General features: G+C 36.3%; 1 protein-coding gene across 1 annotated transcript in view; it reads left to right on the top strand.

Moving 5' to 3' along the window:
• LOC107719914 (nucleolar protein 4-like) overlaps nucleotides 1-14,300 on the top strand; it is a 151,653-nt gene that overhangs the window by 38,603 nt on the left and 98,750 nt on the right. The window contains exon 5 of the mRNA XM_016527465.1: nucleotides 13,134-13,281. Coding sequence (XP_016382951.1) covers nucleotides 13,134-13,281 — 148 coding nt within the window. The remainder of the gene's footprint in view (nucleotides 1-13,133; nucleotides 13,282-14,300) is intronic.

Raw genomic sequence — 14,300 nt, 5'->3', positions numbered from 1 at the left:
CTAACCCGATCTCATGAAAGTGCGTATAGCACGATTTTCTGCTTCTATTTGGCGTAATATTTCTATGCAGAAATTGACTTCGGCATGCAAAAGACTGATAAATTCATAATTAACGGCATGGGTTCAGTCGAACACGCTGAAATGTTTGCGGGGCAAATCTCAGATCAGTCTTGAGCGCTCTCACCTCGCTTTTCAGACCGATGAGCTTTGTAAAAAAGCTTTCAGAAAGGCAGGGCATAGAGGGGAAACAATAATGTACAGTATGTGGAAAATAATGTGTTTTTTTTACCTTAAACCGCATAAACACATTTCATTACACCAAATACACAAAATTATGTTCTTTTTAGCAACATCATATGACCCCTTTAAAATAAATATTTGTATTAAAAAAACGTATGGTACAGTTGTCTATAATAGTTATGGTCATGTATTTGGTAATTCCTCAGAAGTACTAATAAATATTAATGGAATCGTTTAGTGGTGTTAGAATCGTAATCAAAATGGTAAAATTCTTTGTGATTCCCATTTCTTACCAGCAATGCTGGTATTTTCAGCAAGGTTTCGGGGATTTTAATTTGTCCTTTATTTGTAGGATCGTTTGTGGAGCAGGGAAAGGGGTTAATCGTGGAGATAGATTTGTGACTGACTGGATTAGAGGAGAATAGCAGTAGTGGGACCTACAGTAATCCATGAGTCTGTTGAATGCTGGGTTTGACCTCATGAGGCTTTGTGTGTCATCTGCTCTTGAATTCTGTTGGGTTGCTGCTTGCTCCCTACAAATCATTATGTGAAATGGGAAATCTTGATCATTGTCCCTTTTTCTTTCCTTTCAGTTCTTCCACTAATGCTTAATCTGAATGAGTTGGTCTTCCTGTTGCAGTCTCCATCCACAAACAAACTACACGTGCCGAGCCTTGTGTATCTGACAGACTAAATTGATCATGCCCCTTTTGTTCATGCTTCCAGAAAGGATAGGACACTGCAGACAGAGATGACGGGATCAGTAGCAGAGGTCGTTTAGAGACAATAGCAGTCGGCTGCAGAAGCCGCATTGGAAGACATCAATTGGTCAGTGCATGCAGAAAGAGAGGGCTGAGATCGGTTGCAGAGGTCACAAACTGCACGGCTATGCCAGTCGTCTCTGCTGACCTGGATAAAGCCATTGCTTCACGGTGTATCTTACAGGAAGTGAGGTCATCTCAGATATCAGTGTTCTTCGAGTTGCATTTTTTTGCAGCGTAATCTGGTTTATATATACTCCACCATTTCTATACAGTTCTGATGGTCAGTTTAACAGTGCGAGAGGACATCAGGGCATCTGTGTGAGTATGTTTTTATTTCAATTCACACGAACAGGCCTGTGATTCTGTGTGCTGGTCCTTGACAGATATTTTCCACCCATAAAAGATGATAAAACAAGCCTTTATTGTCAACATGTGTCAAGAAATTACTCCCTTTAAATTTCCAGCAGGGCTGCATGTCTCACAGATTGAAACACTACTATGTCAATGGAAAAAAAAGAAAAGAGTATGTTTTTGTTTTATCTCAGCAGGAGTAAGTATCAAAGGCTTATGCTTCACAGGAACATGAGACTTCATCGAATAGAAAAAATGCCAGAATGTTTATTTAATGGCTCTACTGATGTTTTGCTTTAGAAACCACTCTCTGTCTGACTGACATATAAGAGAAGGACTCAAAAATCTGCCCAGGAATTGCTCTAGTAGAATATCAGTCAATATGCACAAAAGCTGAGATGTATTTTTTTCCCCCGAGTACCCCAAAAACGATTTAGCATTGTGAAGAAATAGACAAAAATGTCCCATGTGTTTCATTTAGCAATGCTGCAGGGAGCAATCATGCCTCCTGCAGAGAGGGGGAAGAGATCACGTGTTTGATTCAGGAAGCAGAGCAGGTATAGTAACCCCCATAAGCTATTGATTTAAAGCTGCGGTTTTATCATAGATACAATGGACCACTCTGGGCATTTGGTTTTTGCCTCCAGAAGTAGTGAACTATGGCTAATTTATCCTGCCAGTGAGGCATTTGGATGTCATGTCATAGATTTTACAATATATATATATTAATGGCTTTAATTAGCATTCTATGCTATTGAGACAGAAATCAGAAAACTTAAGAGACGAGATGCCTGCATTTTGTTACATTCTAATGAGCTCCATCTGTTTGGAATATGTGAGCGTATCTAATGTAAATCTCCCCTAAGACATCTAATGGAGGTCGGGTGAACCCAATACTAGTCTAATTTTACAAGAGTTCACGACGGCCAATTAGTTGACTAGTCATTCAGGCAACACACCAAATAGTTGATTTTGAAAACTGATTTTATTTTGTATGTAGGATGAGTCACTTATGTAGACATGGGGGCGTTTTAGAACGAGCCGTTTTAGGTAGGCGTGGCTGACTCTTAACTTTTATAACGAATATCTCTTTGGATTTGAGACTTTAGTCTTTGCAACTTTACAGATCTTCTTTATGCACCAAGAGCTTGTAACACTTCAAAGAGAAAGGAAAAATTTAAATCGCATCCTATGACCCCTTTAATGTAAGGTAGGTTCATAGGTAATGAATCACATGTAGCTTGTGGATTGTAAATTTTTTGATTTTCTTTCCTTTTTATGGCAAGATCAAACACTACCAAATCAAATGCTTGGGGTCAGTATGATTGTTTTTTTTTTATTATTTGAAAAATATTTAACTATACATTTATTTAGCGAAGATGCATTAGATTGATTAAAAGTGACAGTATAGTCATTTAGCATGATACAAAAGTTCTCTATTTGATTAATACTATTCTTTTGTAACAGCCCCTAAACTTTTGAATAGATTCTGCATGCTAAATTACATGTATAGTGTGTTTTTAAACATAGAGCAATCTGCTTATTCTCACAAAGTCCAATTTCAGAGCAGCTAAAGCTATAACCTGAACATTTCTAGGAGAGAGAAAATAGATTTTTGTGCAGCTATATGCAAACTTAAAGGCTGACAGTTGACTGAGCAACCACAGGATACAGATTTGATGAGCAGCTTCAAGTGGTCATTGTGAATGCAGTTGCCATTATATCCATGCTGGTCACCACAGGAACAACAATACTGTATTTCTACTGTTACAAACACAAAAGCTTGTGTGTTGTCCTCAAAAAAGTGGCCTTCATCTAGAAGCCAGGTTCACTTGTTATACACACATCAGCTTGCAGTCTGGTACTTATGGTGAAAAACGTTATATTCCTTTCATGATGGCCATAATACTGTGCGGCTCATGGAGATTCAAGTCCGGCCAGTTATATTGATTTGTTAAGAAACGTGAATTTTAACAGACGCTCTTGCAGTTGAAAGGTTTTGTGTGGAGATAAAGTGGACCTTTAGATGAAAGGTCCTTTTATGTTGTGGTATAACATAAAGATAAAAAATTTTCCTAGAATTTTTAGTTGTTATCCTTTATAAGAAACTTTTATTAAGGTATATTCGCTATTTCAGGTTGACTTGATGTCATGGTTGTCATGTTTGTAACCAGATGGGTGTGATCAGCGGGGAACAGCTGGAGAGGCATAGCTATAGTTGGAAGATATGTGAATTTAATTGAATTTCCAGAGTTTTTCAGAGTCCCAATGACTTTGTACTGACATCTATGCTTACGCTCAGGGTGAATTAATCTGGAATGCCTACTGACAAATGTTCACATGTTCAATGAAATATTGTTTGCTTCTTGTGATGTACTGTGAGTGGGTAATTAACAATGTTTAAATAATTACTTTTTTTCAATATTAAACTTTTTAAATCTTTAAAAATTTTAAATGGTTAAAATGTATGTACGTATATGGAAAATGAAAATCCAAAATAAAATTACAGGGGGAAAATGAACTGAAAGCTCATTCATACAGAGAGAGCTGATTTTGACAAAAACATCACCATATTTTTGGTTTGGACTATTGTAACTCCTTGTATATTGGACTACCCCAATCCTCCATCATGTCACGGCTTCAAATGGTTCAAAATGCCGCAGCCAGATTTTTTACAGGGGTTCGTAAACGAGAACACATTACTCTGATTTTAATGTCTTTAAACTGGTTGCCAGTGCATTATAGAGTTGAATTAAAAATTTTGCTTTTTGTTTTTAAGTCTTTAAATGGTCTGGCACCTTCTTATTTGTCAGATCTTGTAAATGTGAATATTAGGTCTTCCAGATGTTTGCGATCCTCAGACAATATTACTCTGTCATATCCAAGATCAAGATTGAAGTTGAAAGGTGACCGTGCGTTCGCGGTGGCCGGTCCTAGGTTATGGAACAGTCTTCCCTTATCTGTGAGATCCGCATCTTCTGTATATGATTTTAAATCTAAGCTACAGTCTCATCTTTTTATTCTTGCATTTAATTCACTATAATTCTTGGTCTCATTTTAACTTATGTTTTAGTGTATTATATTTATTATTATTCTTTGTATTTTACTTTTCCTCTTTTGTACAGCACAGTGGTCAACTCTTGTTGTGTTTATTTGTGCTTTATAAATAAATAAATGAAATGAAATGAAATAGTATTACATACACTATATACAACACACACTGTTAAATTATGCTACATGTTGCTACATTTCTTTTTATATGGGTTTATGTGAAGATTGATTTAACTTGTTTTAAGTTCAATTAAAGGTATATTATATTTTATGTTCGGTAACAGTTTAGTTGTATTAAATGTTCCCACTAATTTTACTATAATGTTAAATATGTAGAAAAAAAATCCATTTAACAGAAGCATCAGTGTCAGTCTTGGTATCGGTGATGCTTGCGTTTATTCATAGTAAAAAGATGGCATTAAACAAATACGTAAAATATACCATCTTGATGTAGTTTCTATACTAATTTAGAGATTAAATGAGAAAATATATTGATTGCAAATTTTAATTATTTTATTTACAGAAAAATGAGTGATTGATTAATTATTTTAATTGATTGACAGCATTAATTTTAATATATTAAATTATAAAGAAAATAGAAATATTTGTTAAAAAAAAGTAAAAAAAAAAATTTTTTATATATAATTTATTTGATTAAAGAAATGTAACAGTGCCCAAGTCATGAGGTATCCTTGTCTTTTTTAAGCTTGACAGTCCCGGCCCTCATTCATTTTCATTGTATTGAAAGGAGTGTCCAGATATTCTTTTTGTGTTCCACAGAACAAAGGCAGTGATTTTACCAAACAACATGATTTAAACATTGAAGAAATGACACGCTTCACCTTTAAAGCTTGTGCAGACTGATAGATGAGTGATGCCTCAGAGAGACGGTCTTGTATCTTTCCTCTTTTTGGCTTTTGTTCGGGGCCGTGTGTAGAATAATGGGCAGGGGTGGGAACCGAGCGTGCAGATTTGGTTTCGCTGCTCTTCAGAGAGGGAAAGGGGGCATCGGCAGGCAGAAATACTGTAGCTCCCATCCCCTCGCCTCTGGATCAATGAAGGTCCAGTCAGAATCATTGATCATAGCCTGTCTTCATGTAACAGAATGCTTTATGTTTTTTTAGCCTGTGGCTGACACTAGGGTGTAATATCACAAACCGACACTGATATCAAACTGTCTGTTTGTCCTTCCAGTGATTCGATCACATCCGCACATACACTTTTTTCAAAATCTAGCCTTTCCTTTATAGCGTGCTTCAGATGAGTGCTCACCAAGTGTGTTTTTGCATGATTATGTATGTATACCTTGTGTGTCAGTGCTGGTATTTTCCCTTTTCATGGACGGTTTTCCTGCTCGATCAATATTTTGCAGTAGAAGCCCACGGTCTGCAAGATTGTAATCCTCATTGGACCTCACAATGTGTGTTTTTGTGTGTGTTTGAGGGCAAATGGATCTCTGTATAAGCGTGCAGGCTTGCATGCCTTAGTAGAGTAACGGCACTCTTATCAATACACTCACCTTTCTGTGTTGAAATGATACAGTGTGCTTCCTTAGGAAGCTATTGATTCTAGCGGACGGAGAGAAGGCGGTCAAAGACAGAAAGCTCATGTAATGTGCTCAGACATCTGTTAGACGTGAGAAATAAAGGCTTTGATGTGACGGACAGCTGGCAGTGTTCCTCTGAGGGCCCAGATAGATCCTCTGACCTTGCGTGTGGTGGATGTGTGAGAATTTGGCTCGGTATTTTGCTGTGATAATCAGGGGCGGAGCCAGGGGTGGCTGTGGCCACCACTGACCTAAGCTTGGCCACCCCACTCAAAACTGCAGTTTTTGTCCCTTTTTTTTTCTTGACAAGAAATGCATTTATTAAGGCTCGGAACTGCCATATCTCTTTATGACCACATCAAACGGGAGACTTTTCAGACGCGTTCTTCAACTTCGCCTCAGCGCCAGGCGCAAGTCAAACGAGCGCGGAAAGGAACATGTGCCAAATAAGCTTCAGTAGAACAACAGTGAACTGCAGTCTGGTGAGATGTTGTTAGGCTATATGTCAGTAAAACAAACTTTCCTGTCCTGACAGCTGTTTTACCGTGCTCACGGCGCACACTCTTCAACTTTACACGAATATAAGGCGCACCCTCTATATCGCTTCATCATAAATAAAGCTAACAAGAAACTGTGAACATACAATGTAGTTCTGTCGTCAGTTAAGCCATAAAATGACCAAAAAGGCGAATAGTGCATTTATGTATGTATAGCATCACATTAAAGAACGTCTCTCAAATGCATGTATTCTTAACCAATTCTTATCACTATTTGCATGTCTCATCAATGAGTATGCAGTGATGGAGAACAAGCTTTTGGGGGTTTTGAGAACCAGAACCAAGCTGACTGAGCAATAAAGCTATAGTGAGCCCCTTTATTAAAGGTGAGGAATAATGCACAAATTGTTATATTCACTCAGCATTACTTGATCTAATTCACAAATATCTCAATTACAATTTAGTAGAAATTAATTGTATTCAGTTGTGTTTTAGGCACTAAAACAGTCCAATACTTCATAGTCAATCACATTTTTATATTGAAATAATGAAGATATCTGTGCCACCCCAGACTGGTTGCTGGCCTCTCCCTGGCCACCCCTATAAAAACATCCTGGCTCCGCCACTGGCGGTAATATGATATATTTCAGAGTAAAAAATGATATTCAACTAGAAAACATGTCAGATGGGAGTCAAAGTTATGGTGATTTGATGGTGGAAAGTGGTTCTTGTCATTCTAAGTTAGTTTTTTGATGAAACATTGCAAAAAAAAAACTGAAATAGCATGCACTTATGAATCTTTCAAGTCAGAGATTTGTATAAAAAAATTAAAAAGGAGAAAAAGTAAAAGTAATAAAACTGAATTATTATTATTGTAAGACAAGAAGATTGTGTCTAGACTACAATAGTATGTTTTTTAGATAAGTTGTCATTTCATTATTATTATTAATATTATTATTATTATTATTATTTTATAATGCACATAAATCCAGAACGAAAAAATATATGTTCACTTAAAAAAAAAAAGGTAATATAATAAAAAAAATATATGTTCACTTAAAAAAAAAAGATAATATAATAAAAAAAATATATGTTCACTTTTTAGAGCCAATGTACATTTCTCTCCAGACTAAAAATGTGTATCTGCTTTTCTTCTCTCTCTCTAAATCAGTGTTAGTATTGCAGATCTTGATCAGTTTCCATGGCAGCACACACACACACACACACACACACACATATATATATATATGATATATATATATATATGTGTGTGTGTGCTTAGCATTCCTCCTTTTATTTATTTGTTTATTTTTAAGTCTTTAAATTTATTTATTTTTGCGTTTGGAGTCATGTCACTGTCCTTGCCTTGCTAAATATGGGCAGAAGGAGACAGAAGATGAAAAAAGGAGGGGAACTCATTGCAGATTGAATAAGACGAGACATGGAAAACTATCACTCGTTCCAGCCGTACATGCGAAACAATCACATAGTCACATAATCAATCATTTATGCTCAAGAAAAAACAGGACCGTCTCATTTTTTTTTCTATGCTACATTCACTTTTTCCCTTTGATGAATGATTCAGTGTAGAAAAAGCACTGTGAAATATCCAAACCCAGTTATATTAATATTAAAGGCATTTTGCGAGAGTTTCATAGATTTTTTTTTTACAGTATCTACGATGCAAAAGCTGTTTATCAGGTTAATTATTTTGGACTTGCCAACATAAACCCAAGGGTTACATTACCACAGCATTGAGCTTCTCACAAGGACACCAGCAGCCGGCTTGCCGATATGAGAAGGAAAGGTTGAAGACTCGGACAGGAAGGGTTGGCTTGCTAACTGGATTAGCTTTAAATGGCCCTGGTACCAAAAAACAGTGCAGGCAGAAGGGGCCAATCTCAGAAGCCTTACAGAAGCCTTTTTACAAGCTCAGGAAAGCAAATGTTGCCCCAGTGTTCTCATGCATGCTTTAAACTGTCTCAGAGAAAGACATTCATATGTCTTGAATACATTCATTGTATTCATATTTTAGTGCCTCTGTGCTTGACAAAACAGCACGGCGTGCTTCTGAAGGTGGGCATCAATCATTGAAGGTACATTAGGCGTGTGCGCATGTGTATTTACGTGAGGAACCCATATATTAATATGCTATCTGTTTTTTTCTCCCAAGACCATTCTGTGAACTTCAGACCTGAAGGCAGAAGAACGCCCAGGTAGTCCGATTCTCCTTGGCACACCATTAAAAATAGACTTGCTCCTGAAGTTAATGATTTTTTTAAAGACTTTTCCCCCTTCACGTCTTAATTTAGACAATTTACAGCTCGGTATACAGCGGGGCGGCTAACAGGCTAACCTCACTAATAAAGTAACTCTACAAATGTCCGCACTCCTGGCTTGGAGGTTCAAGTCGTGCGAACGTAAATCAGTTAAAGCGATAAAAGGCTCCTTTAATTCTCACCCACCCAAAAGCGTATTATTATGAAAGCAAAGTTAATCAACTAAATGAAAACGCGAGACAGGACAAAGGAAACGCCTAGCCCTGGCTGAGAAGAGACCGTCTCCCAAGGACGTCTGCTCTTTGTGTTTTGTGAACGCACACACAGCTCTCAGACAAAAGAAACCCTGAAACACACATGCACAGCCCACAGAGCCACTCAGACCCTCCACAAATGAAAGAAACCAGGTGATTGGACTCGTTTCTATCTGTTATTCTCATTAAAGACACGGAGGAGCTGGGATGTTTCGTAAAGGGGGAAAATGCCAGGCTGTCCCTGCTCTCTTTATCTGCATAGGCAGCAATTTGTCAGAGAGAGAGAGAGAGAGAGTGGAATGTCACCTGCATGCAGATGAGAGGAGACCGTAAGCATGATAATTAATAAACAATAAAAACTAATAAAAGACCATCAGAATTGAGCCGTAGGGGTGCTGCGAGATGGAGTCGGAGAGATTCGGCCGCTGATGACCTGCATTGTTCTAAATTGGATTAGCTGTGCGGCACTGATCGCGGGCTTGAAGCGGTTAAATGCGATCTTATAAGATTATAATTGAAAAGGAGTTAAATGTCAGATTAATAGAGGCTGCTGTTTGATGTCCTATTGGAAGATGATTAAGGAGGTGCTGGATTGTCAGTTCTGTGACTTCAGCATGGGAATGAAAATGCGGCAGAATACATTACGCAGGGTTTGGGGGGTGGGACGGGTGTGTGACCGCTTTAAGTGCGATCCTCTTTGTTGTCTACCTGATGGTTTGAGCTACAGTGCGTTTCCTTGTGACCTTTAAAGGGTGTATTTGGCCCCTCCCTCTGCTGTCTGTTCCTATCAGCTGACCCTGATAACTTCTGCTGACCCCTGGACATCGTTCTTGATCTCTGGGGGCTTATGAACAAACATGTATCCGATTGCTGTATTTGTAGGATGTATTTTTCAAAGGTTGATTATTAAAGTCAGTGTAGGGCTCAACAGTTAGGATGACCTGTTGTCCCAGAGTCAGTGTGAGAGATTTTCAGGCAAGTCAACAACTCTAACAACCACTTGAAAAAGAACAATCACTTGCCCTGCAGGCCAGTGCTGCTCTGACACTGAAAATCATTTGTTGATCTTGCACATCCATTTTTATGCCTTAAAAGTTTAAAATGAGCTTTTCTGTGATGCAAATTCAGCTGATTTGTCAATTTATATATATATACTGTATATATATTGTATATATGTATATATTTATATATATATATACTGTATATATGTACAAAGAGTGAAAAATTTAAGGGGGTCTGAATACTTTCCGTACCCACTGTATATAAATTTAATTTTTTTGGAAGAAAAAATTTAAAAGCTTTAATATACATTGCTATAATTGTACAAAAGAAAGATGTAAGCCTGAATTAATTTGATCAGAAAATACAGTAAATACAGTAATACTGTGAAATTACTATTGTTACAATTTAAAATATAAATTGTAAAAAAAAAATGAACTGTTTTCTGTTTTAATAGCTATTAAAATGTAATTTATTACTGATGTCAAAGATTTTTTATTAGCCATTACTTCAGTAATCACATGATCCTTCAGAAATCATTCTTAATATGCTAATTTGAAAACCATGATCATTTTTATTTCAGGATTCGTTTTTTGAATAGAAAGTAAAAAAAACAGCATTTATTTGAAATTGAAATTGTTTGTAACACAATGATTGTTTTTACATTCACTTTTGATCATATCGCTGAATAAATGTACTAAATGTAATAAATTCTGTTAATAAAATTCTGTTGACTTCAAACTTTTTACCCCAAAACTACTATACCAGACAGTCTTGTCCCAAACTCACCTTTACACATTAAACTGGCACAGAAGAACAGTTAAAACTCCTTTAAGGGAGCAGCAAGACAGAAGACTTTGTCCCATCAATAATGCACTGTCAAATTTGCATGTAAAGCGCCTTAACCAATCAGAGCTGGCACTGGGCTGGTGGTGGGAGGTATTGTGTGATTGGCAGCTCTGGGGGGGAATGCGTCTGTTTAAACCGAGGTCGTGCCGTGCGGCAGGGTTTCCCTTTAACAACAGGCATGAGCAGATGGGTCCTCCTCACCCGCTGTCCCTGGGGCGGCTTTTACTTTCGCCTGTCTAATAAATCATCCTCTTCCGTCCAGCACATTATGCACAGGTATTTCATTGCTTTACTAACCCAGCACAGCATGTACAGCCAATCGAGCCAGTTTGAGATGCTCATGTTGATCATGAACACATGTTCCAGACTGTAACTACCGAACAGAACCTCTTGAGCTCTTGAGATTGTTTAGAGACATTCATTTGCGGTTATAGGTTGTTATGTGATTAAAATGGGATGATGGCTGTCCTCCAGAGGTGAAAGGGCTTGACATGATGCTATCAAACTGAACAAGTTTCTGAAATTGAGGAGCAATTTAATAAGTCAAGGGAACAAATTAAGTTTAATAGCCATCATTACATAGTCATTATTTTTACAATAATACATTTGTGTAATTTAAGGTAATTTCTTTTTCTTTTTGGAAATGAAATTCTGAATAGGGCAAGTTTAGCCTTGTTCTCTCTGAAAGATTCTTTTGACTGTTTTTCTATGAATTATCCATACCATTAACATTACAAATGTACTTGAAGTGGCACTGTCATCCAAACTTGAGGAAATGATGCTGTCAAATGTGGCGAAAAACAGAATGCTGTGATTTATTTGATTCACATATACAGGCATCCTCACCACTGACTACTGAGAGTTTAATTTATCGAATGGAGAAAATGGATTTATTCAGGAAAACAATTATTCATTTGAAGAGACTTGTTATGAAACAGAACAAATTGCTTGTGTAGATGGAACAAATTGTTGATTTTCAGAAATAGATAAATTGAATGGGGAGAAAATAAATTATGATTTTATATATATTTATATATATATTTCATTAAAAAAATCTATGGAATTTCGCTAATGTTCAGCAGTTTGTGGTCAGTAAGATTTTTTTAATCTGTTTTTGAAAGGTTTGAAAGTCTCTTATGTTAACCAAGGCTGCATTTATTTGATCAAAAATACTGTAAAAACAGTAATCTTGTGGGATATTTTTACAATTAATAATGTGTTCTCTATTTGAATACATTTGAATATATTTCTGTGAAGGCAAAGCTGAATTTTCAGCATCATTACTCGAGTCTTCAGTGTCACATGATCTTTCAGAAATCATTAATATGTCGATTTGCTTCTCAAAAAACATTTCCTATTATTATCAATGTTGAAAACAGTTGCGCTGATTAATAGTTTTGTTGAAACTGTGATACTTTTTTCAGGATTTTTTTTTTTTTGATGAATTGGGATTCCATCATTAATTTAAAATAGATTTTTTTCCAACAATGTAAAATGTCTTTACTGTCACTTGATACATTTAATGCAGCCTTACTGAATAAAAGTTTTTTTTTTTTAAAGACCCCAAAAATTTTCTTAATTTGAACAACCTTTCATAACCTTACTTTTTACTTTTAATTCATGTGCATGATAGGAATACTGTTGAATACTGTTCATAACCGTAGTTCAACGTCTGCTTATAGAATATCATTTCATTTGAGATGCATACCTTGGAAAATGTTTCACAGATTTCATTTGCGTTAGACATTTCAATGCATGTTTATCAGCAAGTAAATCATGTATTTATGTAGCCTTATATACAGCAGTGCAAACCATTATTCACACATGCAAATCAAATATTAGCTGATACATATATCTTTAATTACAAAATGATTCATGTTCATTGATTGATTTTCATAGCAGTCACAAAGGCAAAAAACTGTAATGCCTTAATTGAATCAGGTTTTAGGGCAGTCAGAATGTGAATTTTTCAGTAATAAATCATTTTGATCATGTTTATACCTTCAGTAGAATAGATATACTTTCTTTTTCAACACTTCTGCACTGTGCTTTTGGGGCCCAGTCGTAATTTTGGTGGTCTCGGTGGGCCGCTGCGCCTGTGTGTGTGTGTATATGAGTGATGCTGTCACTCAGCAGGGGGTGACTGCTCTCTCTGACAGCCCTCCTCATGGGCCTGTTTGCCTGCCAACATCACGGCCCAATCTGACTTTCACATCTATTCTAGTTTTGCGCACACGCACAGACGTGGCGCCGATATGAGCAATCCTGCCTCAGCTGTCGGACTGACATCTCTCTCTCCACAGGATGACTGTTCAGTGAGTAGTGAGGAGTTTGATATGAGTGACCCCACATGGATATCAGCTGAACGTCACGCCGCACCGTCTGACCTGAACCACCCCTCCAGCGCAGATAGGATGCACAGCCCGCAAAACACACACAAGGAAGAGGACGGTAAGAGACACTGTATGCTCATCTGCGTTTTAATAGAGGGTTTGAACCCTCGAATTACTCTAGAGTCTCAAATGAAATGCATGTGCGCATGTTTTCAGCACAAGAAGTCATTTCCTTAATCAGTATTTTTCTCTTGTTTTCCAGTAATCAAATCTAAACATCCTTATGCAATTTTCCTTCACCACTAAATCCAAGATGTTTTACTAAAATTCATAGGAAAATTAATAAATAAAAGGAATATTTGTCATTTATAAAAACCTAAATCTTGTTTTATATATATAAAATAGCAATAAGAAAATACAGTGACAAACATTAAAAAGAAAAATGTTATATTTATATTGCTTATAGCTTTATACACTACTGTTCAAAGGTTTGGGGTCAGTATTTTTTGAAGGTTGTCTTATGCTCACCAAGGCTGTGTTTATGTTATTAATAATACTGTAAAACAGTAGTATTGTGAAATATTATTGCAATTTAAAATAACTGTTTTCTATTTGAATATATTTTAAAGTGTAATTTATTCCTGTGACGGCAAAGCTGAATTTTCTGCCTCATTACTTCAGTCTTCAGTGTCACATGATCCTTCAGAAATCATTATAAAATGATGATTTGGAGCTCAAGAAACATTTCTTTTTATAATCAATGTTAAAAACAGTTGAGCTGCTAAATATTTTTGTGGAAACCATGATACTTTCTTCATGATCCTTTGATGAATAGAACTGAAAAAGAACTGAAATAGAAATCTGTTGTAACAATATTAATGTCTTTACTGTCACTTTTGATCAAATTTAATGAATTCCTTCTGAAAAACATTTTATTTCTTTCAAAAAAATCGTACTGATCCCAAATTTTTGAAAGAAAATTTAAAATGAAAAATAATAACGTATATTTTATATAGAAAATGTATTTTAATAGAGATAAGGATGAAAATAAGGCAAAAATACTGATAGGTTTATGGCAGTGGTGTTGAGAGAGAGAGAGAGAGAGTGTGTGTGTGTGTGTGTGTGTGTGTGTGTGTG

The sequence above is a fragment of the Sinocyclocheilus rhinocerous genome, unplaced genomic scaffold (assembly GCF_001515625.1).
Source record: "Sinocyclocheilus rhinocerous isolate Xijiao unplaced genomic scaffold, SAMN03320098_v1.1 scaffold2616, whole genome shotgun sequence".
In the NCBI taxonomy this organism is placed as follows: Eukaryota; Metazoa; Chordata; class Actinopteri; order Cypriniformes; family Cyprinidae; genus Sinocyclocheilus; species Sinocyclocheilus rhinocerous.
Note: the sequence above shows the minus strand (reverse complement) of the source record. Positions and strands in the feature narration are given on the sequence as shown.